This window comes from Garra rufa, chromosome 4 (assembly GCF_049309525.1).
Source record: "Garra rufa chromosome 4, GarRuf1.0, whole genome shotgun sequence".
In the NCBI taxonomy this organism is placed as follows: Eukaryota; Metazoa; Chordata; class Actinopteri; order Cypriniformes; family Cyprinidae; genus Garra; species Garra rufa.
Genome location: NC_133364.1, coordinates 39282501 through 39306608, shown reverse-complemented (window position 1 = coordinate 39306608; position 24108 = coordinate 39282501). Strand labels below are relative to the sequence as shown.

At 37.6% G+C, this 24108-nt stretch overlaps 1 protein-coding gene and 1 pseudogene across 1 annotated transcript in view; one reads left to right on the top strand and one right to left on the bottom strand.

Annotated features, from left to right (window-relative positions):
- Positions 1-23270, bottom strand: part of LOC141333350 (NACHT, LRR and PYD domains-containing protein 3-like) — a 167918-nt gene extending 144648 nt beyond the window's left edge. Inside the window, exons 1-2 of the mRNA XM_073838334.1 lie at positions 23221-23270; positions 20981-22753 (exon numbers count right to left, since the gene is read on the bottom strand). Coding sequence (XP_073694435.1) covers positions 20981-22753; positions 23221-23270 — 1823 coding nt within the window. The remainder of the gene's footprint in view (positions 1-20980; positions 22754-23220) is intronic.
- Positions 1-24108, top strand: part of LOC141332940 (uncharacterized) — a 470295-nt pseudogene that overhangs the window by 363615 nt on the left and 82572 nt on the right.

Sequence of the window (24108 nt, the reverse complement as noted above, 5' to 3'; positions counted from 1 at the left end):
AATGGATGCATTTTTTCAGCCTATAAGGTAACAATAATATAATAAGATAACCTTGTTTGAAATGGGTTTGGCTAAAAGAACACTTTGGTTTTGTCTATACTACTAGCTACTTATACTATATTGACTGGGTTAAATAAAATTGCATTACTAAAAACTGACTAAATGTAATTCGTTTCCTTAGACTAAAACTAGACTAAAATAATGATGGGTAATTCTGACTAAAACTAGACTAAAATAGTCATGGGTAATTCTGACTAAAACTAGACTAAAATAGTGATGGGTAATTCTGACTAAAACTAGACTAAAATGATCAGACTTTTTGTCGACTAAAACTTGACTAGACTAAAACTAGACTAAAATAGTCATGGGTAATTCTGACTAAAATAAGACTAAAATGCTCAGACTTTTTGTCGACTAAAACTTGACTAGACTAAAAGGAGTATGAACTTGACTAAAACTAATAAAAACTAAAATGTCAGGTTCACAAAAAGACTAGACTAAAACTAAAATTAAAATCGGCCGCCAAAAACACTAATGTGTTACACAGTTTGTTTTATAATACTAAAAAGGGATTTTGTAATTTGTAAATATTTATATTTATCATATGTGTACCTCAACTTATTCAAAAATTATGTTTATAGTTTAAATTAATTTATTCTTCTTTTATATATTTATTTTTATAATATACACAAACTTAATTTACAATTTATTGTTAATTTTTTTTTCAATTAATGTAGTTTTGTCAATATTTCAACAAATTCTGAGATGTTTGTGTTTTAAATGTATGTTAGTATTATTAATAAAAATACAATGGTTATTAAAAGAGTTGTGTACTTGATTTATTATTAAATATATATATATATATATATATATATATATATATATATATTAATATTATTATAACTATCCAAGTATATTATTATGATGTCTTAAAAGATTAATACCACCCGTGGACCGCCAGCAGACACTTATAATAGTAAGTAAGTAAAATTTATTTATAAAGCACATTTTAAATCCAGCATTATACTGACCAAAGTGCTGAACATAACCCATACAATTAAAATAAAGTAGAATAAGGATAAAACGACAATAACAATAAAGTAATCAACAACAACAACAACCTTAAATTGATAGCCGGTAAAAGAGAGTACAAATGTGTCTTAAGTCTGGACTTAAAAGTAGAAAGATTCGAAGCAGTCCTTATGTCAGGAGGCAACTCATTCCACAATTGTGGAGCAGTCTCCTTTTGACTTAAGTCGTGACAGAGGGATATGTAATAGAGCTTTATTAGCCAACCTTAGCGACTTTGGCGTGGAGTGCAAATAAATAAGTTCAGAAATATAAGATGGGGCTTGACCATTGAGAGCTTTAAAAACCATAACTAAAATCTTGAACTGAATTCTAAAAAAACAGGAAGCCAATGAAGAGACGCAAAATTGGAGAATTATGATCCAGTTGGTGCCAGTTAACATTCTAGCCGCTGCTTTCTGGACTATCTGTAGCCGCGCCAATGAAGACTGTGGAAGACCAACATATAACGAATTGCAATAATCTAGGCGTGATGTGATAAAAGCATGAATGACCTTTTCCAGATCTTGAAAGGAAAGAGAAATTTTAAGTCTGGAAATGGTCCTCAGCTGATAAAAACTATTGTTAACAACGGAGCTTATTTGTTTTTCAAGAGACAGCTCAGAGTCAAGAATAACCAAGTAGGGCTCGCTGAAGCCTGCGGTGGACATCCAACCCCGCCCACATCCATGTGTGACGTCAGACACCACGCCCACGTCAATGCGTCATCGTGTGACTCCCCTCCCCATCGGTAGCCTTAAAGCGGTGCATTTCAAAACACTTCACGAAATTTATCCATATAAAGTAGCTCTTTCTAAATTCATGGACATTGATAATACCTGCAGTTTCTGTAACACACATGAGGAAGACTTGCGTCATTTGTTTTATAATTGTGAATTGTCTCTGAGTTTTTGGTCTGATGTTAGCACCTTTCTATTTCTGCAAAGAAATGTTAATTATATGCTTTCTTTAAAAGATGTTATCTGTACTTATTCTCATAAAAGTAAAATGATTGAGTATGATGTTAACTTTTACATTTTTCAAGGCAAATATTACATTCATAAACAGAAATTTGCGAAATGCATACCAAAATGTAATTTATTTTTATCAGAAATATATATATTTTTAAAGTCTTTAAAACAAATGAATACATTTGTTGTTATATTTCACGGAGAACTTTTTTTCTGGTTATGCTCCCAAAATATAATTTTTGTATATGTAAGGGAAAAGGAAGAAAACAATTGAACTATTGATTAGTTGTTTCTAGGTTTTAATAAATTTTTAGTTTATTTACTTACTTTTTATTTATACGTTTATTTTTATTTTTTTTCTCTTTATGGTATTAGTTTATTTTAATTTTTATATTATTATTTTTTCCCCTCTTATTACATACTGTATTAAAAATGGCGGAAGTATGTTGAATCGGGGATGTAAACAAAACAGTTTGTATTAAATAATACAAATTAAACCTAGGTCATCTTTCATATGGAACTAATTACATTCGAACAGCCGCTAAAACACTTGCTTTGGTTGATTAAAGTTAAGAAAATGGTAATTGGTAATAAAAAAATTTAAACCTTACCCTATTTGTTTGTGTAATGAGATAAATTCACGTTTATTATAATCGATTTTGACATAGCTTAGACAAGATCAGATTTAGACGGACAATTAAGTTTTGTTATTGTAAAAGTTACACTTAGCATATTTTCATTTTCATCTAATTCTCTAAAGATATGTCCACAAATGTGAACATTGCTAATCATATTATCACTATTTTAATATGTGTTAATACTATTTAATATGTTGGATGTGTGACGTGTTTGAACATGGGCGTGGCGTCTGGCGTCACACTTGGATGTGGGCGGGGATGGATGTCCACCGCAGGCTGCAGCCAGACGCTCCTCAGGATAACACCAAAATTTCTAACACTAGACTTAACATATGGCGTGAGTTGTCCTAAACTGTCAACAACGGCATTCCTGATTTTAGATGGCCACAGAATCACCTCAGTTTTATCATTATTGAGCTGCAGGAAGTTGTTTGACATCCAGCATCTAATATCCTCAAGACAATCAATGAAAGGCTGCATAAAATCTGGAGATTTTAAAGGAAGATACAGTTGAGAATCATCAGCGTATAAATGAAAATAAATGTTATATTTCCTTATGATGTTACCAAGAGTAAGCATATATAAGTTAAACTGCAATGGCCCCAAAATGGACCCCTGCTGAACTCCACAGAAATAAGTGGCAGATGAAGACATGGACTGGCCAAGAGACACTGAAAATGACCTGAGTTTCATATAGGACTCAAACCAGCAAAGTGCTGTACCCTTTAAGCCCACCCAATGATCAAGGCGAAATAGCAGGATGCTATGATCTACAGTATCAAAAGCAGCGCTCAGATCCAATAAAAACAAAACTGCATTATCACCAGAATCAACCGACAGTAACAGGTCATTTAACACTTTCAACAAGGCTGTTTCAGTACGATGGAGGGCAGTAAAGCCAGATTGAAAAGTTTCAAGTATATGAGTTGAATTTAAAAAAGAATGTAGCTGTGACAGAACAACTCTTTCCAGAACTTTTGACAGAAAAGGGAGTTTTTAAATAGGCAGAAAGTTGTTCAGGCAATTAATATCAGCACTGGTTTTTTTAAGCAATAGCTGGACAACTGCATGCTTTAAAAATGCAGGGACTGTGCCTGAAACTATGCAGGAATGAATAATTACTTGAATGCTAGGACCAATTATATCGAAAGCATCTTTGAAAAAATCAGAGGGAACAGGATCATAAGGTGAGGTTGAAGATTTTGTCTGCATCACTAGGTCCCTTAACTCAGAGAGCGACACAGGCTGAGAACGGCAAAAGGTGGCTTTAGAAACTGAACAGTCACCCAAAAGGCTAGAACGGAGTGAAACAATTGAAGATCGAATACCAGCAACCTTTTCAATGGAAAATCTTTAAAAAATTTCTCACAATTATCAGATGTTTGTTCTACTGCACAGGAGATGTGAGGATTAATTATTGAATTTATAGTGCTAAATAAAATTTTAGGGGTATGAGAATGTTTATTAATAATATCAGAGAAATATTTAGCTCTGGCTATTTTTGCTGCCTTCTGAAAGTTCACCATGGATTCTCTAAACAATGCAAGAGAGACACTAAGGCGATCTTTTTTTCCAATGCTGCTCCGCTTTCCGACAAATCTGTCTAAGCGAACAAGTAGAGTCATCCAGCCATGGTTGAGATTTAAATTTAGGACACTTGTATTTCAAAGGGGCTACAGAATTCAAGATATCAGAGCAAGAAGAGTTATATAGAGAAATTAACTCATCAGGACTAGAAGAATGTTTAGAAGCTACAGAAATTGCTGAGGATACTTCATTACTAAGGAATATACCAGAAAACTGAGTTACAGTGAGAGAGTTGATACAACGAGAATAAAAACCTGTTGTTTTCGTAGCACCCAATAGACTAGAAAGGGTAACATTAAACACAATAGGTTTATAATCTGAGAAACAAGTATCTTCAATGATTATGTTATCAATGGAAAACCCATAAGACAGGACAAGGTCCAAAGTGTGACCAAGTACATGTGTAGAATGTTCTATATGCTGAGTAAAACCAAAAGAATCTAACACATGCATAAACTCAGCAACCATGGGCTTTCCAGGACAGCATATGTGAATATTAAAGTCCCCTAAAATGTACAGACGATCATGTGATGTGATAATATGAGAAACAAATTCAGAAAACACCTTAAAAAAATCTTTGCCTGGCTTTAAGGGCCTGCAAACCAGAATACATAATAACGGAGTGGTATCAGAGTCTATCAAAACATATTGAGATTCAAAGCAGAAATAGCCCGAGATTTAAACCAATTCCTGAACAATATAGCCACTCAACCTCCTTTCCCAACACATCTTGGTGTACTGATAAAACGACAGTCTAAATCGTAAATTGTGCCTAAATCGTGACAAGGATTTAGTCAAATCAAATCAACGAACAAATTATTATATCGTGCACTCAATTTACGTAATGCAAGGGAATGAGTTAGTAAGCCTAAGTGGTGAACAAGGTTTAGTAAAACGATAGAGCGAATTATACTATTGTGCGCATGCTTTAAATTTTTCCCCTGGGGCTCAGTACACCACTTTATGCATAAACATATCCTCTTTGAGTACAGCACGTTTGTCTTATAAGTATGACAAGTGAAATGTGAGAAGATGGGTTTACTGCGGTTATTTTAGAACATTAAACTCACTCCACTGCACTACCTTTGCGCTCACTTCTCACGTCTTTTGCAGACTCTCGAAGCACTGCCTTTTAGAATGTCCTGCGACAGGGCCCCCAAACAGTCGGGGCCCCCACGCACCCCGGGGACTGCTGGGTGTCCCGTACACCACTGGTAGTAGTAATTATTGAGGTCCACATCCATTAATAGAACTGTGATGTTATGCCCGATAACAATTATAGTTCCGGTTCGGTGTTGCAGACCGGACAGTTCTGATTGATGCACCAGGCTGTAGAGTTAAGTGAAATGTGTGTGCGATACCACTTATTTTGTTTTCGATACGATGCCGATACTTTTAAGGCCAGTATCATCGATATTGATACAGATACGATACTTCTAAACTTAACTTTTAAATTATTACATTTATGAAATTATTAAGAGTAAAATATGAAATTAACTTTATATTTGAAATACATTTTAACATTTAATATGCCTAAATGGAACTAATTAAATTATATTTTTTACAGATGGTTAAAATATGTGTGGTAACTACCAAACCTATAGTTGACAATACTTAGTTTCATAAGGGGCTGCCAGTGATAGGCTGTTGCACACATAAAATAATCTTATTCTGTCAGTATATGATTTATATGAACTATAGGCCTACTACAAAACATGATCAATGCACTTTAAATGTTAATTTAAATAAATGCAATTGCACAAATCATGTAGGCTACTTGTTTATTCTGAAATGGCTCAAACATGTTTTTTCTGTCCCCCTATGAGCATTGTTCTGGGCTGATGATCCTAATAGAATCAATGCTTTTTTATGATACTTTTGGGAAACGCAGCCCTGTTTGAATGCACTTTCTTAAATAAGCTCTCTGTGATTGCTTGGTTCTGTCTTGCAACATATTTGTGCGTTCAGATGAGTAGGAAAATAGTTATATCCTGCACAGTTATTCCCTAACATAGATTATACGTCCAATTCAATGCAAATTGTACACCTTATGTTTTGTTAAATAAACAAAATCACTGCTAATAAAAAACACCTTAGTATTGATATTTTTTATTTGAGTATCGATATTTTCGATGCTTGCATCAGTATCAATATATAGATACTTCAGGATCGAGTTGCCCATCCCTAGTGTGCGCACATAATAAAACAATAGAAGATGAAGCAAGTGGTTGTCCCGTGGCTTTAACAACATAACAAGAACGTCCCCTTAAGGTTAGGGGAACGTTCCGGGAATGTTCTCAGAATGTTGAGGGAATGTCCCCTAATCTAAAGGGAATGTTCTATTTATGTTAAGAAAACATTCCTGGCTAACTTCTGGGAACCAAACGCTAACGTTCCTTGAACGTTCTGTGAACCAAAAATTGTTAGCTGGGTAATCTCCTGGATCTAGGTATTTAATAAAGAATAATAATTAATAAGTGTACAAAATGCAGATCTTAAAGTATATTAATGTTAATACAATCTTTTATTTTGGAAAGGGAAGTAAGATGTTTTTTTTCCAGCTCCCCCTTGCTGGAGGTAATAGGTGGAGATAGACACCTAACCTAACCACACCCTTACCCTACCCCCAGAGGTGTCAAGTAACGAAGTACAAATACTTCGTTACCTTACTTAAGTAGAAATTTTGGGTATCTATACTTTACTGGAGTAATTATTTTTCAGACGACTTTTTACTTCTACTCCTTACATTTTCACGCAATTATCTGTACTTTCTACTCCTTACATTTTAAAAATAGACTCGTTACTCCTATTTCTTTTCGGCTTGTTTTAATTCATGTCATCGTTAAAAAAAACCTATCCAGATAAATCGCGCCATCCACATAGAGTGAATTTGGTTGTGGTTGGATGAGAAGTATAAATATATACCATTCCGACACCCTATTGGTTTGTACACGATCCATCACACCTGCACGTGACATGACACAAATCACGTCACACTCCTGGCCATCGGGGAGAACCGGGACATTCCCGGTGGGCCGGTGGAGTAGTGGGCCGATCGCCGAAGAGAGGCAGACCTCCCGCATATTATGTGCTATTTTAAATGACATTCAAAACTGCAAATACCCCAAAAGTGTGAAGTGGCAGAATCAGTCACCCGCACAGCGCGATGCAAAGTGATAAATAGCGCAAGTTGAAGTTGCTTGACGCATTCAGATTTAACACAGGATGGTGTTAGGCAGTTAAAGGTTCTGTATCTGCTGGGCTGCTGAAAACAGCTGCATGAGGAGGTAAAGTGATAAACGTCAATACATAATTACTGTCATTTTGTTCTATTAAAAATTTCATAGTTTATTATTATGAATAATTAAAAAAAAAAACATAACCATTGTAATTTTATTCTTGTGACGTCATCTTACTATTACTAGTCAGTTAATATCTGGATTTTAAGCAATAATTTCTATCTTTTTAAATGTTAAGTTGTAATTCATTTTAATTGGAGTAAAATGTTAATTCAGTAAGAGACTGATTAAAGATAAATATCAGTGCCTTATATAAATGAGGTGTTTACTACAGATATTAAAGTTATTAAAGGGACAGTTCACCCAAAAATAAAAATTGTCATTATTTACTCAACATCATGTAATTTCAATCCTGAACTTCTTTCTTCTGTGGAACATAAAGGAAGATACTTTGAGAAATTCAAAAATTGTGTCAATAGAGTAGAAATCAAGGGTAAACAAATATGTTTGTTTACATTCTACAAAATATCTTTTGTGTTCTACAAAAGTAAGTAATTTTTACAGAATTTATTAGCAATAAAAGTCCCGCATTCTAGCTCAAAATCAATGCTTTACTGCATGCATTTCTATGTGACAAAAATGCATTATTAATTTGATAAATTATTAATAAAAGTTGCATTTGAATTCAGTATCTAACATTATTTGATTCTGTCCTGTTTTATTCATTCATTTATTTACTTTAATTAAAGGCCCTATAATCCAACAAAACTCACGGGGGAACTTGTGGGCTGGAAGGGCTGGATTTGTCCATGGCCAAATTTTAACCCCAGTCCAGCCCTGCACTCCAGCAAGGATATAGCCAGTGTTAGGGTCATTACTCAAAAAAGATTACTTCTTATTTCTCTACTACTTGCTTATTTATCAAACGGGTGCTTTCTCTTCATCCTCTGCAAATGAAGCTATAGTAGGTAGTTTGATAGAAAGTCGTTTGAATAAATAAACGTTTGCGATTGACAACGCGATTGACAATGTTGCGATAACAATACTTATAGGCAGCAACTAATGATCATATCTTCCGCTCCAAGAAACACATGTTAATGCTCAGTAGTACACATTTATGGTTCTTTAATGTATTTGCATTGTAATAAAATGCATTTATTTTCAATGGGCAAATATGCAGCTAAAACAGGTAGCCTAGTGCATTCCAAATTTTTCAACATTAACATTTTAATATAACATAGTCACTATGGCCTTTAGAAATGTTTTTTGGGGAGGTGGGGTAATGCACAATATGCCCCTGTGGCGCGGCCTAAGCTTTTGTCCTCAATGGCATTTTTTTCCTTACATTACTTTTACTTTTTTACTTTAAGTAGTTTTGAAACCAGTACTTTAATACTTTTACTTGAGTAAAAAGCTTGAGTTGATACTTCAACTTCTACAAAAGTCTTTTTAAATCTTAGTATCTATACTTCTACTTGAGTAATGAATGTGAATACTTTTGACACCACTGCCTACCCCTAACCTTAACTCCACCCATTTGTTCACTCAGAGGTGGAGCTGGACATCAAGAGAGGTGGAGCTGGAGGCCATTTGGCTCTGCAGTGAGCAGTACTTGGCAGTAAATAGTAAAAGAAGCATAGTCTCGTCTCCAGTCCTCAGTTTCCCGTCTCAGAATGTTTTAGATGTCTCACTAATGAAAACACCTAGTTCAGTTAGAACATTCTGGGAGGAGGACTGGAGCTGAGAAACTCTACACTATGGGTTATGAAAAAATAAGGCTGTAAAACGAAATGACCGTTATTTTTTAAATAACGCAAGCGCGCCGCTTTATGTTGAGGACAGGAGAAAGCGCGTGATGGATTAAGCGCGTGATGGAGAAAGCGCGTGCTGGAGTAAAGAAATAAATAGTGTTTATAATATGATTTTCAGACACTTAACCTTGGCTTGTTTTAGCTATAAAATTATAAATTATATTTTCATTATAATGCGGTTTGACCACTTTGATGTCATTTATTAAAAGCTTATCTCGGACATGAGATTCTAGTTTGTTTATGATGAAAAAAAAATCCATTTCAGCATTAGAAAAATCAGAGTCATCTGCAAAGTTTTAATTCGTTTAAATGGTAATGAGTACAAAAAAAAAATAACCTGCAGGGAACGTTCTGGGAAGGTTCTTTTTAGGTTATAAAATAAAAACTAAAAATAACCTGCAGGGAACGTTCTGGGAAGGTTCTCTGTAGGTTATAAAATTAAAACCTAAAAATAACCTACAGGGAACGTTCTGGGAAGGTTCTTTTTAGGTTATAAAATAAAAACTAAAAATAACCTGCAGGGAACGTTCTGAGAACGTTCTTTATAGGTTATTAAAAAGAGAACCTACAGGGAACGTTCTGGGAACGTTCTCATTTGGTTCCCGAAAAAATAACCAAATGGGAACCATATGGGAACGTTAGGGGAACGTTCTGTGTTTGCTGGGAGATTAGATACAGAAAAAAATATTAAATATATTTGAATATTCATAAAATCGCAATGAATTAAAAATTGCATTTGTTTTTGTTATTTATTTATTATTATTTTAAGTTTCAGGGATGAAAGGACAGAGAAATTCAGCAAGAAAAAGGAAAACAAATCAGATCTAAGCTAGTTTTGCACAATTTGTTTCCATTTACATATTCAAGACAACAAATTTGGGGGTTTTAGTCATTTTAGTATTGTTAAAAATATAAAAACTTAAATCAATCCAAAATAAGCAAATTTCATCAACATCAAAATGTTTACAGATAGATTAATTAAATCCGTCGCTCATATTGAATGTTGCGCTTGTTATAACGTCATAGGTCACATGATAACGTCAACATGGCGGAACGCATCCATACTCAACGAGATTTGGCTGTTGAGTAGGTACTCTTTTAGCGCTCCTTAAGTACTTATTGAAATTAAGTACCTACTCATTGAGTAGGCGATTTCGGACGCAGCCATAATGTCTCAGAGGAATATTGCGGTCGCCATTATTCAAAATAGACGCTAAATGAATAAATAACGGGCCGTTTCCATGGAGAGCAGAGGATTCGCGGCTCATAAGTGCGTCTATAAGTATTACAGTGCTTCTATTCAGGTTTGTTTTATTCTTATAACTACTTTGAAACGTAAAGGACACCAAAACAATCTGCTAAGCTATGTATTGAGTGTATATTGAATATTGACAGTAAAGTACAGTAGGTGTTTCAGTAAATACAAAGGCAAACATAAAAATGAAACATAATTCAGTCAATTATCATGAAAAGTGCTATGGTACATAGTAAAATAGTATTCTAAGGGGTAATATGCTTTATAAAACCTGTTTTTGCTAAGAAACAGAAGGACACTTTTAGGGGGGAAAATGGGGGGAAATGGGGCAATGTGACTCCCTTCGGTTATAATTCAATAACTTTCAATTGGAAACTGTTATATGAAAAAATCTTTTTTCTGGTATATCCTGAGACCTAGTGGAATCAAACAAAACAATTTGCAAAGAACTGAGACACCTAAATCCTGAGTTACAGACTTTAAAAAAAATCAAAAAGGGCCGATGATTTTTTAGTTTTTATTTTAATTTTTGAAACCTATATAATGTTATTTATAAAGAATTACACTGATATTATGTAGTTTAAAAGGTTTTCTATACAATGAAACCATTTTTTTTTATTTCCTCCATTGTATGTGTATAGGGGAACCATTTGAATTTAGGTAGGCCAAATGTAGGCGGAAATCCCCCAAATAGCTGCAGAGCTTAAGGGGTTAATATGATTATTAAACAGTTCAGAACCATTCATACCAAGAGTTATAACTTTAAAGATAACAATCTCAGGTTACTTGACTGTAACCTTGTTCCCTGAGAAAGTGGAACGAGATGCTGCGCTGCTAAGCGCATTGGGAACGTCTTTAGAAGTGACCAGCTGTGAATATTGTATGTAAAACGTCAATATAATTGACTAAACGGCAGTATAGCCTCGGTTGGTGACGTCACCGGAGCGCACGCGCACGAGGCTATAAATAGATGAGCCACAGGTGCATCGTCAGGATATTTTGTCTGAAGAGCAGTCCTGGGACATCTTCAGCACGGCAAAGTAGCGCAGCATCTCGTTCCGCTTTCTCAGGGAACAAGGTTACAGTCAAGTAACCTGAGATTGTTCCCTTTTGAAAGCTACAGTCGATGCTGCGCTGCTAAGCGCATTGGGAACGAGAATACCCACGCCGCCGTGCTTGAATATGTCTGGACTCCTACGGTTGTGCAGGTGTGTTTCACAAGAACGCAAGAAGGCCTAGACATTAGCTTGTGATGTCGACTCAAGGACGTGAGAGCACGGAGTGGCATGAACATCCAAGCTATAAAATCTTATGAATGTGTGCGGAGAGGACCAGCCTGCCGCATCACAAACTTGTTGTAGGGGAGCACCCCTTGCCAACGCATTGGACGAGGCGACCCCCCTGGTGGAGTGAGCCCTAAGGCCTATAGGCGAAGCTTGACCGCGCGCCTCATAGGCAAGAGCTATAGCATCCCTGACCCAATGAGAGATGGTCTGCTTGGTGGCAGCTGCTCCTCTGTTATGGGGGCCATAACAGACGAAGAGTTGCTCCGACTTACGCCACTGGCTAGTGCGGTGGATGTAAGCCTGAAGAGCGCGGACTGGACACAGTCTATGAGAATTCTCCTGCTCCGGCGTTGTGAACGGTGGAGGACAGAAGGCTTCTAAAATGACCGGATGTACAGCCGAGAATGGCACCTTGGGCAGATAATCAGGATGAGGATGCAAAATCACTTTCACCATTCCTGGGGCAAAGTCTAAGCAGGATGGCGCGATAGACAGAGCCTGCGTGTCCCCAATTCTTTTTAAGGAAGTTATTGCCATTAGAAAAACCATTTTAAGAGTCAGAAGTTTGTCAGACGCTGATTCCCAGAAGGGATCTTGGTTTTGACTGGAGGCCTCAGTCTCCTGGCCCCACGAAAGAAGCGGGAGAGCAGAGGGTGCCTCCCAAGCGGTTCCCCATCAATCAGGGCGTGGCAAGCCGAAAGAGCGGCCACATATACCCTAAGAGTAGCGGGGCAAGTGCCTGATGATAATTTCTCTTGCATGAAGTCCAGCACTGAAGCAATCTGGCAGTTAACTGGATCTACATTGTGTGCAGCACACCACCTTTCAAAAATACCCCATTTAACGGCATAATTCCTCCTAGTGGAGGGAGCCCTAGCACTTAGGATGGTCTCAATAACGGCAGGTGAAAGCCCAGTGTCCCTCAGTTGGTTCCCCTCAGGGGCCAAACGTGAAGATTCCACAGGTTGGGCCTGGGATGGAATATTGTTCCCCCCGCCTGCGATAGAAGGTCCCTCCTCTCCGGAATCACCCAAGGCGAGCCGTCGAGGAGAGATATTATCTCCGAGAACCATACTCTGTTCGGCCAACGCGGCGCTATCAAAGAGGCAAGACCCTTGCTGGCGAACTCTGGCTAGAACCCCCGGGAGCAGAGAGACTGGAGGAAACGCATAAAGGCGCATATTGGGCCATGAGTGCGCCATCGCAACCAGACCCAACGGAGCTGGGTGACTCAGAGAGAAGTAAAGGGGACATTGCGCTGTCTGTTCGGAGGCGAAGAGGTCCACTTCCGCCTGATAAAATCTGGTCCATATCAGATTCACTACTTCCGGGTGGAGTTCCCACTCGCCCGTCGGTAATGTCTGTCTGGACAGTAAGTCTGCTCCCACATTCAAGTGCCCTGGAATGTAAACTGTCTTGAGTGACAGGAACTTTTCCTGGGCCCAGAGGAAAATTCCCATTCAGGTTGCGAGAGCGCGGACCTCCCTGGTGATTTATGTAAGAGACTGCTGCTGTGTTGTCCACCCGCACTAGGACATGACAGCCCCCTAATTGAGGGAGAAAATATTTCAGAGCCAGAAATATAGCCATCAACTCGAGGCAGCTGATGTGCCAAACGAGCTGATGGCCCTCCCATGCCCCTTAAGCTGGACGACCATTTAAGGCCGCTACCCAGCCCATCAGGGAGGCATCCGTCGTTAGCAGTTTGCGACGACATGGAGCCTCTAGAGTGGGACCCAAGGTGAGGAACCGGGGTCTGAACCACGGAGATAGTGTACGAAGCCATAGCGGCGCGCCACTTTTATTTGCCTAAAGGATTGGCTCTTGGATAAAATCCTCCGGCTTTTAACCACAACTGAAACTGGCTCATGTGGCTCAACAGCCCCAAAGGAATCACCGTGGATGCTGATGCCATGAAACCTAACATTTTTGGCACTGACGAACAGTGCATTCTTGGCCTGGCCTGCCTTTGGTCATGGTCTGCCGAATGGTCTCGATTCGAGCGGGAGACTGCTGCGCCCGCATCGTGGTCGAATCCCAAACGATTCCGAAATAAGTCATTCTCAAGGCAGGAGAAGAACACTTTTCTTGGTGTTGAGTCTCAACCCTAGAAAAACCAGATGAGCTAACACGATGTCTCGTGATGGATCTCCATCTCTCGCGATTGTGCTCAGAATTGACCAATTGTTTATGTAATCCAAAATGCGAATGCCCTGGAGTCGTAATGGAGCCCTATGCGGGTGACAAGGCAGGCCGAATGGAAGAACCCGAAATTGGTATGCTTCGCCCCCGAAAGCGAACCTCAGGTATTTCCTTTATTGTGGCAATATTTCTATGCGAAAATATGCATCCTTCAGATCGATCGTGACGAACCGATCGTGATGTTGAATCTGCGTCACGACCGTCTTGACAGTTTACATCTTGAACTTGAGCGCTTTAACTGAATGGTTTAAGCCTTGAAGATCTAAGATTGGACGCAGCCCCCCATTCTTTTTGGGAACCAGGAAGTATCTGCTTTAATAGCCCGACTCTCTTACTGAAAGAGGAACATGCTCTATGGCCTCTTTGCTCAGAAGATTTTGTAGCTGTTGTGACAGTACGTGCATCAGTTCCGATTTCACGGAAGTGTAAACCACGCCGTTGAAACGCAGAAGATGACTGATAAATAGGATTTTATATCCTATCTGTACTGTGCTTAAACCCCACAAAGAGATGCCTGGCAGAAGCTTTACACGCTGCCAGACTCTGAGAGTGGTATTAATTTAGTTTTAATACTTCCTTTTGAGGGCATGTTAGATGTTCAACGTCCAGAATGACAGCTGGAAATGACAGAACATCTAACATTTCGCTGGAAACCGCTGCCCCCCGAGGCACGAGAAGTGGCGGGGACGGAGAGGTTTTATGAGGGTATCGGGAAGTGGCGAAGATGCGAACACGCCACATCCCGCGGGGAACTACCCTCACCGTAGATACCAGACCATCAGGACTTTCTATTTTTGTTAATAATAGTCCTGAGGTCTGGCTTGGGAGGTTGCTGAGCGCAGCGAGCCTGTTCCCAGTCTCTACGAGGGGAAGCACGCTAAGCCACGCTCTGCTTTTTAACCTCCCTAGATGTTGAAGGACCGGGGCGGGACTGTGTTAGACGGCCCCTCCCCTTGAGTGCGGCGAGGAAGAAATTGCATAAATACTTCCTCTTGTTTCTTTACCTCCTTATATATGTCAACAATGGTATTAACCAGGTTTTCAAATAAACTGGAGGGAGAAACGGGGGAATCTAACAGGAAAAAACAGTTATCTTTCTATAATTCCTGTCAGATTCAGTCACAATAGCCTCTCCGCGCTGATCAAAGCACGGCCGCAGGCGCGAGCCGTTTGCTTGGTTGCACGGAGAGAGACACTCAAATCCTTCAATAAATCAGCCTGGTAAGCCTGTAACACTGCCATAGTGTGCAACGCAGCACCAGCCTGACCTGCAGCTTGATAAACTTTACCCACTAAGCTGATGTTGTGCTACATGGTTTAGTGGGCAGGGTAGGTTTCTTTATAGACGATGTAAATTCGGGCGAGAGATAGCTCGCGAGCGTCTCTTTCACCCGACAACTCCATATATCCCCGCGACTTCGCACCCACGATAGTCGAAAAGTCGACGTCGAAGGCACAAAGACACGAGAAGTACATGAGAAGTATAATCATCAAATTTACTGTGTTTGGGGATCTCTTGTTCGCGTGGCCAGTCAAGCTGCACGCTAGTAACCACCTCTAACAATTCCTCGACAGATCTCTTTCCGCGAGAGGAATGCTTAGAGGCTGGCTGCTCGTGCTCTGACGAGCCAAGAGATATGTTATCCCCCTCGAGAACCGAAGAAGCACCGGAGCGCGCTTCGAGATCACGAGAGGGGATATTAGGATCTGGTGACGCGGCAAGCGAAAAGGACTAACCCGTCTCTTGCTCGTCATTTAGATCCATACGAGAGCCCCGCGATGAATGCGGGTGCGGACTGGAAATAGTCCAGACGGGAGTGAAGCATCTTAACTGTGAGCTGGTCACAGTGCTCACACCCGCCTTTCTCTATAGCCAGAACCGCGTGCTCTTCCCTCAAACAAACAAAGCAGTAATCGTGTGTATCCATCTAGTCATAAGCATGGAGAAAAACAGCGCTTACCGGTTTGTTGACTCATTCTCGCTCTTTTTCCTTTTAAACTCTTTGAATAGAGAAAAGATAGAAAAAGAGTGAAAACTTCTGCACACTGCCAGCCAAACTAACTCCTAACAAAGATCAAGGATGAGTAAGAGAGAGTTCTTAGACGCACACACACACAGAGTGATCTGAAGACAAAAGACCTGACGATGCACCTGTGGCTCATCTATTTATAGCCTCGTGCGCGTGCGCTCCGGTGACGTCACCAACCGAGGCTATACTGCCGTTTAGTCAATTATATTGACGTTTTACATACAATATTCACAGCTGGTCACTTCTAAAGACGTTCCCAATGCGCTTAGCAGCGCAGCATCGACTGTAGCTTTCAAAAGGGAACTCTGTTCATTCTAAGCGCACTCGTCTACTCATAGTATACACTCTTTAAGTTTGTATGATATATATTGATATATAATTTATAAACAATATAAAATGTGACAGTATATTTTATATGAATATACAGTAGTTTGATGTCACAAGAACATCTTATAAATAGATGGCACAGAGTGAGCTTCTGTGTGGAAAGTGTATAATATAATTTGTTACAAACAAGAAACATGCATAATATTAAGGGGATCAAAGTAAAATGCAACAGGCTTGTGCACAATACCAATTCAATTCTTGAATTTGAATTGATGTCAAAAACAGGATCTAGAATTACAATTCGAATTTAAAGGAAGCAGAACTGCAATTCAATACCAATTCAAAGAAATTCATATACATAAGTGAAGTGTTTAACAATGAAGCTTTACAATTTATGTCAGATATGATTTCATTATATATTCTATAAATGATATTAGTTTGAACTACTTGTACAGATTACATTAACAGGAAATGTTTCCCCCCAGCAATGAATGTTAAAAGCTCTAGTCACAGAACACATAATTAAGTTTGATTTATTGTAATTGTAATTTTGAGAATTAGATGCAACAGTGTTGCTCAATGAGTTTTGCATTGGAATAAATGACAACTGCAGTTACAACGACTTTGTGTTATTTGATTACTTTGAAATGAAAATAACATTTTCTAATCAAAACTAATCAAACATTGAGGGAATAATTTATTTCAAGAGTTTACAAAACAAGGCTACAAAACAACAACAAAGACTATTCATGATAATCAAAATGTCGATCAACACCCCAAAGCTCAACAGTCATTATTATCTCTTCATGGGTTGACATTTTATTCCATAACATTACACAGTTTTACAAATCTATATGGTTTTGATGCTGTTTTATGTCTGATGACTGTGTTAGATTATATGTGGAAGCATATTGTTTGGTTTCTTCTTCAGGTTGCATTTGTTATATATTGTCAGTTTTGAAGGCTTTATAAATTCAGAATGAATCCTGTATGTACGTTTTATTTTAAGCTCTGTTTCTCCCATTTCACAAGGCTAGTCCCAAACTAGAATGCATGTTTGAGCTCTTTTCACTGAAAATAACTTAAAATGTCATTGCCATTGCTTTGTCTCGGATGCACACCAGTAAGGTTTTTTTTTTTTTTTTTCGCCTTGCAATTTATAATGGCTGTTTAATATCCCAATTTAACTAAGGCCCAGTCCTGATTTAAGATGAACCCTGTCTGTGAATCAGGACCTAATTGTTTGGAAGTCATCACAAAGTTTTGTCGTTGTTGTTGATTTTTTTTTTATTTTTTATTTTTTTTATTTTTTTTGTGAGAATTTTTACCTTAATGCAATGTTATTTTCTGTTCAAACAGATAATTGGAGAATCAAATATTTTCTTAGGTTTAAACAGTCTGATAACCACGGTGCTAACACACACAGGGGCAAGATCTAGAGTGTCCTCTAGTGCTTAAAACATCTAGTTCATATATCACACGGACTAAATCAAATATTTTTTGCTTTAGATGTGAAGAGGGAGTCTTCATATGTCTTCCCTTTTACTACTGTACTGTTCTTAAAGCATGATCACAAGTAAGAACTGAAAGGACTATGTTTATGCCATCTTTTCTTAGGGTTCTTCTTTCTTACTGGACAGACAATTGCTGGAATGGAAAAATCTTAATAACATCAAAAATAATTAAAATAAATCAATTACTAGAAGCTGTTGGAAGTGGCTTTGAAAACTTGGATGCTGTGGTACAATGTTTGAGACTTAGATCACTGAGAATAGTAGATCTTTTTCTCGATAATATATAGGAACTTTTAAATTATGAAGATATGTTTTCATTAGCAATTTTGATAACAGACCATTTGCCCTTGAAGAAAGGGGACATTTTTCCAATAAATAGACAAAAGCTGTATGAATTGTGTTAAAGTTTTAAATAAAGAAAAAAATGCATGTAGAAACGTCATGGGCTGCTCATTTTGGTGATGAAAATGATTGTACACCTGTGTGGAGAAGTATGTACAAGGTACCATTGAACAAAACTAATGGTGATTTGCAATGGAGGATACTGCATGATATTGATACTGTAAATGCTTTTGTTTGCATAATTCATCTGTTGATAGTAAATGCTCCTTTTCTGTGCATTGTGATATAGGCTTAAAAGTATTTACATTTATTTTTATGTTTATGAATTTCAATAATACATTTTCTGAGGGTGGTTTCATTTTAGGCTCTAAATTTGCAAAAGAAAGAGACAGAAAGGGCAAATTATTCAAGTTTTTACAGGAAAAGAAAAAAATAGCTATTTATTTGACTAAAAAGATAAGTAGAACATGAAGTCTTGAATTTCTAAGAGCCTAATAAAAGTAAGAATTATTTGTGATTTTCTATTTTAGAAAAATATAGAAGAATTTAGAAAATGTTTGAAATTATAAACAATGTTATGCTCTGTTAAAGATGAAGTATTTTTTGATTGAAGTGTATGTTTATTATATGTTTTTAAAGGGGTAGAATAAAATGTTATAAACTCTCTCACACACAGACAGTCATACATACAATAGTATGCACACACACACTTTACCTAATGTATTTCAGTTATATTTGGTCCATCATTTATCCAACTGTTTTATGAATAAAAATAATTAAAAAAAAGTTTGAACTCGTGTTTATAGATTTCTTTAAAGGGGCTTAGAAACCTTGTTAAAAATTAAATTACTTGACCTGAGATTGATCAATAATTAATTTGAATAGTTAAATGCAGTCAAGCCCAAAATTATTCATACCCCTGGCAAATTCTGACTTAAACATACTTTTATTTAACCAGCAAGTTTTATTTTGAGCAGAAATGACACAGGCTTCTCCCAAAAGATAATAAGACAATGTACATGTTTCCACAGATTCTCAATTGGATTTAAATCAGGCCACTGCAAAACATTAATGGTTTCCACCACCATGTTTGACAGTGGGGATGGTGTTAGGGTTGAAGGCTTCTCCTTTTTTACGCCAAATGAAGGTTACATCATTATGGCCAAACAATTAAACTTTTGTTTCATCTGACCATAAAACAGAAGACAAGAAGTCTTCGTCTTTGTCCAGATGAGCATTTGCAAAGGCCAAGCTGGTTTTTGTGTGCTTTATCTGGAGAAGTGGTGTCCTCCTTGGTCTGTGTCCATGGAACCCAGTAGTGTGCAGTGTCTGTTGGACTGTCTGCCTTGAGATGTTGCCACCAGAAGAGCCCAGATTCATCAGGATGGCTTTGGTGGTGTTCCCTGGTGGGAAAACCAACAGAGAGCTTCTGTTTTCACCTGTTGAGTTGATAAAAACAGCTGTTCCCAATGAATCAGGATAATTATGATGCTTTAGAACAGCTTGGACTATTTGGATTTTCCCATAGATTGTGACAGTTTGCAAAGGCTATGAATAATTTTGGACATGACACTTTTTGTACAAATATAAATAAAAGCTGTGAAATATTTTTTTTTTCCACAATGATGCTTCTTGTACATCGTCTTATTATCTTTTGGGAGAAGCCTGTGTCATTTCCAGTCAAAAAAAGCTTGTTGGTTTCAATAAAAATAACTTTAAGTCAGAATTTTCCAGGGGTATGTATAATTTCAGGCTTGACTGTATATGTGTGTGTTATTAGATTCATTGATAGAAAAAGTAAAGAAGAACAATAAAACTTTAATTTAAAAGATTTACAAGCTAATGGCACCCATATGGCCCAAATAAATATGGGTTTTGGAAGATCTTCAGTTAATTCAAGGAGCAATTTTGGCCAGCAGCTTCATCAGAGTGATGATTTTCTATCACAGTACCAAAAATAAATCTGCTAATCTGAATCTGAATCTAATCTGAAATCTCCTTTTCTATTATACTCACAACTACCTCAAATATGCCATCATGAAGGTTCTTATGGAAAAAAAAAAAAGAAGAAGAACTGCAGGTCTGGACTCTGAAGGACCTCACACTTCAGAGGTCCTACACATTCCTCTCTGATTCAAGTAAGTTTTAAGAGATACTATTGAGGGATTTCTTTCTGTTTTCAGCTGTACTGTACTCTCTGTAGGTCTAATCTTTCTGTCTTGCATCTCTATTTTAGGATGTCAAGTCCCCCAGTGATGTCAGAGATGTTATAAATGTGTTTGCTGGATTCCTCAAGATAGATCATCCACTCTCACTTCTGTTTCATTCATTCAGCACTATTTAGTAACCCTTCACAGCAACAACAAGATTATAAATGGCCATTGATTATTTGTTGTTTAAATGTTTATCTCAATGGTATATTAATATTTTTAATGCATATCAATTTAAAATAAACAATACTGTTAGTATTTTAGGTCTCTTTTTAGAGATATGTGGACTTATTAATTCTAATTATTGCACTATAATGTGTTATATACTGCTGTCATTGACAATATAGTAAACTATAGGGCAACAATAGGGCACATTTATTTTGCTCACTGATAGAAAAGTTTGATTTTACCCATTTTGTTGCTTTGATAACAAAACACAAGATGAAATTATAAATATGATCAAGTTTTGAATGTGGAGTGATTGTTTTGGTGGTACTTACCGAACTGATCTGGATTCTTTAACCACAGGTAACAGATTCTGAAGAACTTCATCTGCTGAATGTTGTGCTCCAATAAACTGTTTCAGGTCAAACACATCCGTCTTCTGCTCTGATGTCACCAACACATAAACCAGAGCTGACCACTGTGAAGAGGAGAGTTTGGTTTGCTTTATTTTTCCAGATTTCAGATAATTTTGGATCTCCTGCATCAGTGAATCATCACCCATTTCATTCAGACAGTGGAACAGATTGATGGATCTCTCTGGAGAGTGATTCTTACTGATCTTCTGTTTGATGTACTCAGCAGTTTCCACTTTGTTATAGGTGTAGCTTCCTGTCTGTGTCAGTAGTTCTTGTATAAGAGTCTCATTAGATTTAAGTGAAAGACCCAGAAGGAACCGCAGGAAAAGATCCAGATGTCCATTCTTACACTGTAAAGCTTCATCCACAGCTCTCTGATGCAGAATACAACTCATCAAGTTTATAACATTAGATAAATACTTTTGTCTGGTTTGGTCAAATACATTTTTCTTCTTGATTATAAAGGAGAGATGTGCATATAGAGCTGCTAGATGTTCCTGAATGCTCAGATGAACAAAGCTGAAGACTTTCCCCTGATACAAGCCCAACTCCTCTCTGAAGATCTGAGTGCACAATCCTGAGTACACTGATGCTTCTCTCACATCAATGCCACACTCTCTCAGGTCTTCCTCATAGAAGATCAGGTTTCCTTTCATGAGCTGCTGGAAAGCCAGTTTCCCCAGTTTGAGGATCATGTCTTCATCTGTCACCTTCTTCTCATAGTCCTTCTCATGTTTGATGTTGGTCTGAAGGATCAGGAAGCGTGTGTACATTTGAGTGAGAGTCTTGGGAATCTCTCCACTCTCTGCTGGACTCATCATCTTCTCTAGAACAGTGGCTGAGATCCAGCAGAACACTGGGATGTGGCACATGATGTAGAGGCTCCTCGATGACTTCAGGTGTGAGATGATCCTGTTGGCCAGACTCTGATCACTGATTCTCTTCCTGAAGTATTCCTCCTTCTGTGGCTCATTGAATCCTCGTACCTCTGTCACTCGATGGACACACTCAGAGGGGATGAGATCAGCTGCTGCTGGTCTGGAGGTGATCCAGATGAGAGCAGAGGGAAGCAGATTCCCCTGAATGAGGTTCGTCAGCAGCATGTCCACTGATGTCTCTTTGTTTGCATCCAGTAAAATCTCATTTCTTTGAAAATATAAGGGAAAACGACACTCATCCAGACCATCAAAGATGAACATCACTTTATAATCTTCTCTGGATATATCTATTTTTTTAGTTTTAGGCAAAAAGTCATGAATAAGACCTAAAAGACTGAGTGTTTTGTTCTTCTTCAAGTTGATTTCTCTGAAAGGAAGTGGAAATATGAGCTGGATGTCCTGATTCTCTTTCCCTTCAGCCCAGTCCAGGATGAACTTCTGCACAGAGACTGTTTTTCCAATGCCAGCGACCCCCTTTGTCAGCACAGTTCTGATGGCTTTGTCTTGTCCAGGTAAAGGTCTAAAGATGTCATTGCATTTGATGGCTGTGTCCTCTGTTGCTGCTCTCCTGGATTGTGCCTCAATCTGTCTGACCTCATGTTCATTACTGATCTCTCCACTCTCACTCTCTGTGATGTAGAGCTCTGTGTAGATCTCATTCAGGAGTATTGGGTTTCCCTGTGTCGCTGTTCCCTCATACAGACGCTCAAACTTCTTCATCAGATTTGATCTAAATGTGTTGAGGACCTCACTGCTGTAAAACAAAAACAGTTATTAGGCACAGTGTCTTATATATTCTGAATTAAATGTTCAGATCATGTAATTAACAGAATTGTTATTTCTGAGACCAGGCCTTGTGTCTGCACTCTTGAATTGTTTTTGACAAACCATAGACTCGTCACTCTTCATAGTCAAACAGCTGGACTCTGGTTCTGATATGTTTTTCTGAACTGGACTATAAGAGAGATTAAAGCTAATTCTTTGAATTACTGTATTCAACAAATTAACTATTAATTTATTATTTATCACTTCAAAGAGCAAATTCATTCAGCTTTACCAAATTCATACACTGTTTATTTAAAAAAAAAAAACTGTGAAATGAATGGATAATATGTGATGATATAAAATTCATTTTAATATACTTAAAAAAATAAAATAAAATAAAATAAAATAAAATAAAAAAAACGACAACCCTCAAGAACATATGTGTTATTCAAGTACCTGCATCCTGGGGAAAAGTCTTCACCTCCAGATGTTTGAGTTTCATCCATGATGGGTCTGAACAGTTTGACCGTTTGTAAAGATACTCTGTATTGTAAAGAGTCAATGTTTAAAATAGCAAAACATCTACATTTACTTTAAAAATCATTTACTTCACTTCACTTCACTATTTAATTGGTTAAACAAGATACTGATGGACTCGTTCAGTGGTTGAAAGGTCCATTGGTGAGTTTGATGACTCAACTGTTCATCTGCCGTCAGACAATTAGCCGAATGAAAATTTGTCTTTTTCTGCTCACACTGATACCAGATAATTATATGGGAATATATAGAAATGAATACAAATTAGGTTATGGACAGTAACCAAGGCATTGTAAGCTTCATTTCTGGATATTTTGACGAGGATATGGGGTCTAAAGGGAATTTTGCACAAGTTCTGGTGAACATTCAAAGTTTTACAAATGCAAAATCTGCCTTTTCTTTGTATGCACATTTAGGATGAAACACACAAACTACTATATATTAAATAAAACTGATATTTTAGAGTCATTTAAATGAAATGTCCCTTAGAAAATTAACTATTTTATAGCGTCTTCAACTAAAGGAAGTCCACTATTACAGTCTCAAACAACAGGGTTTTATACTGATTTTTGAAGGATCATGTGACACTGAAGACTGGAGTAATGATGCTGAAATATCAGCTTTAAAATGGCCATGGAAATACTGTGTCTAATGGAGAAAGAGTTTGTGTTTCCTGTGTGTTTTTATTTATTTACTTGACATTTTTCATGTCTCTTGCTTTGTGAGGGAACAGAAATAATTAGCTGAAAAACATAACTAAACCACTGAAACCACTGCAGAAAAACATAATCTCAGGAACCAGTTTAA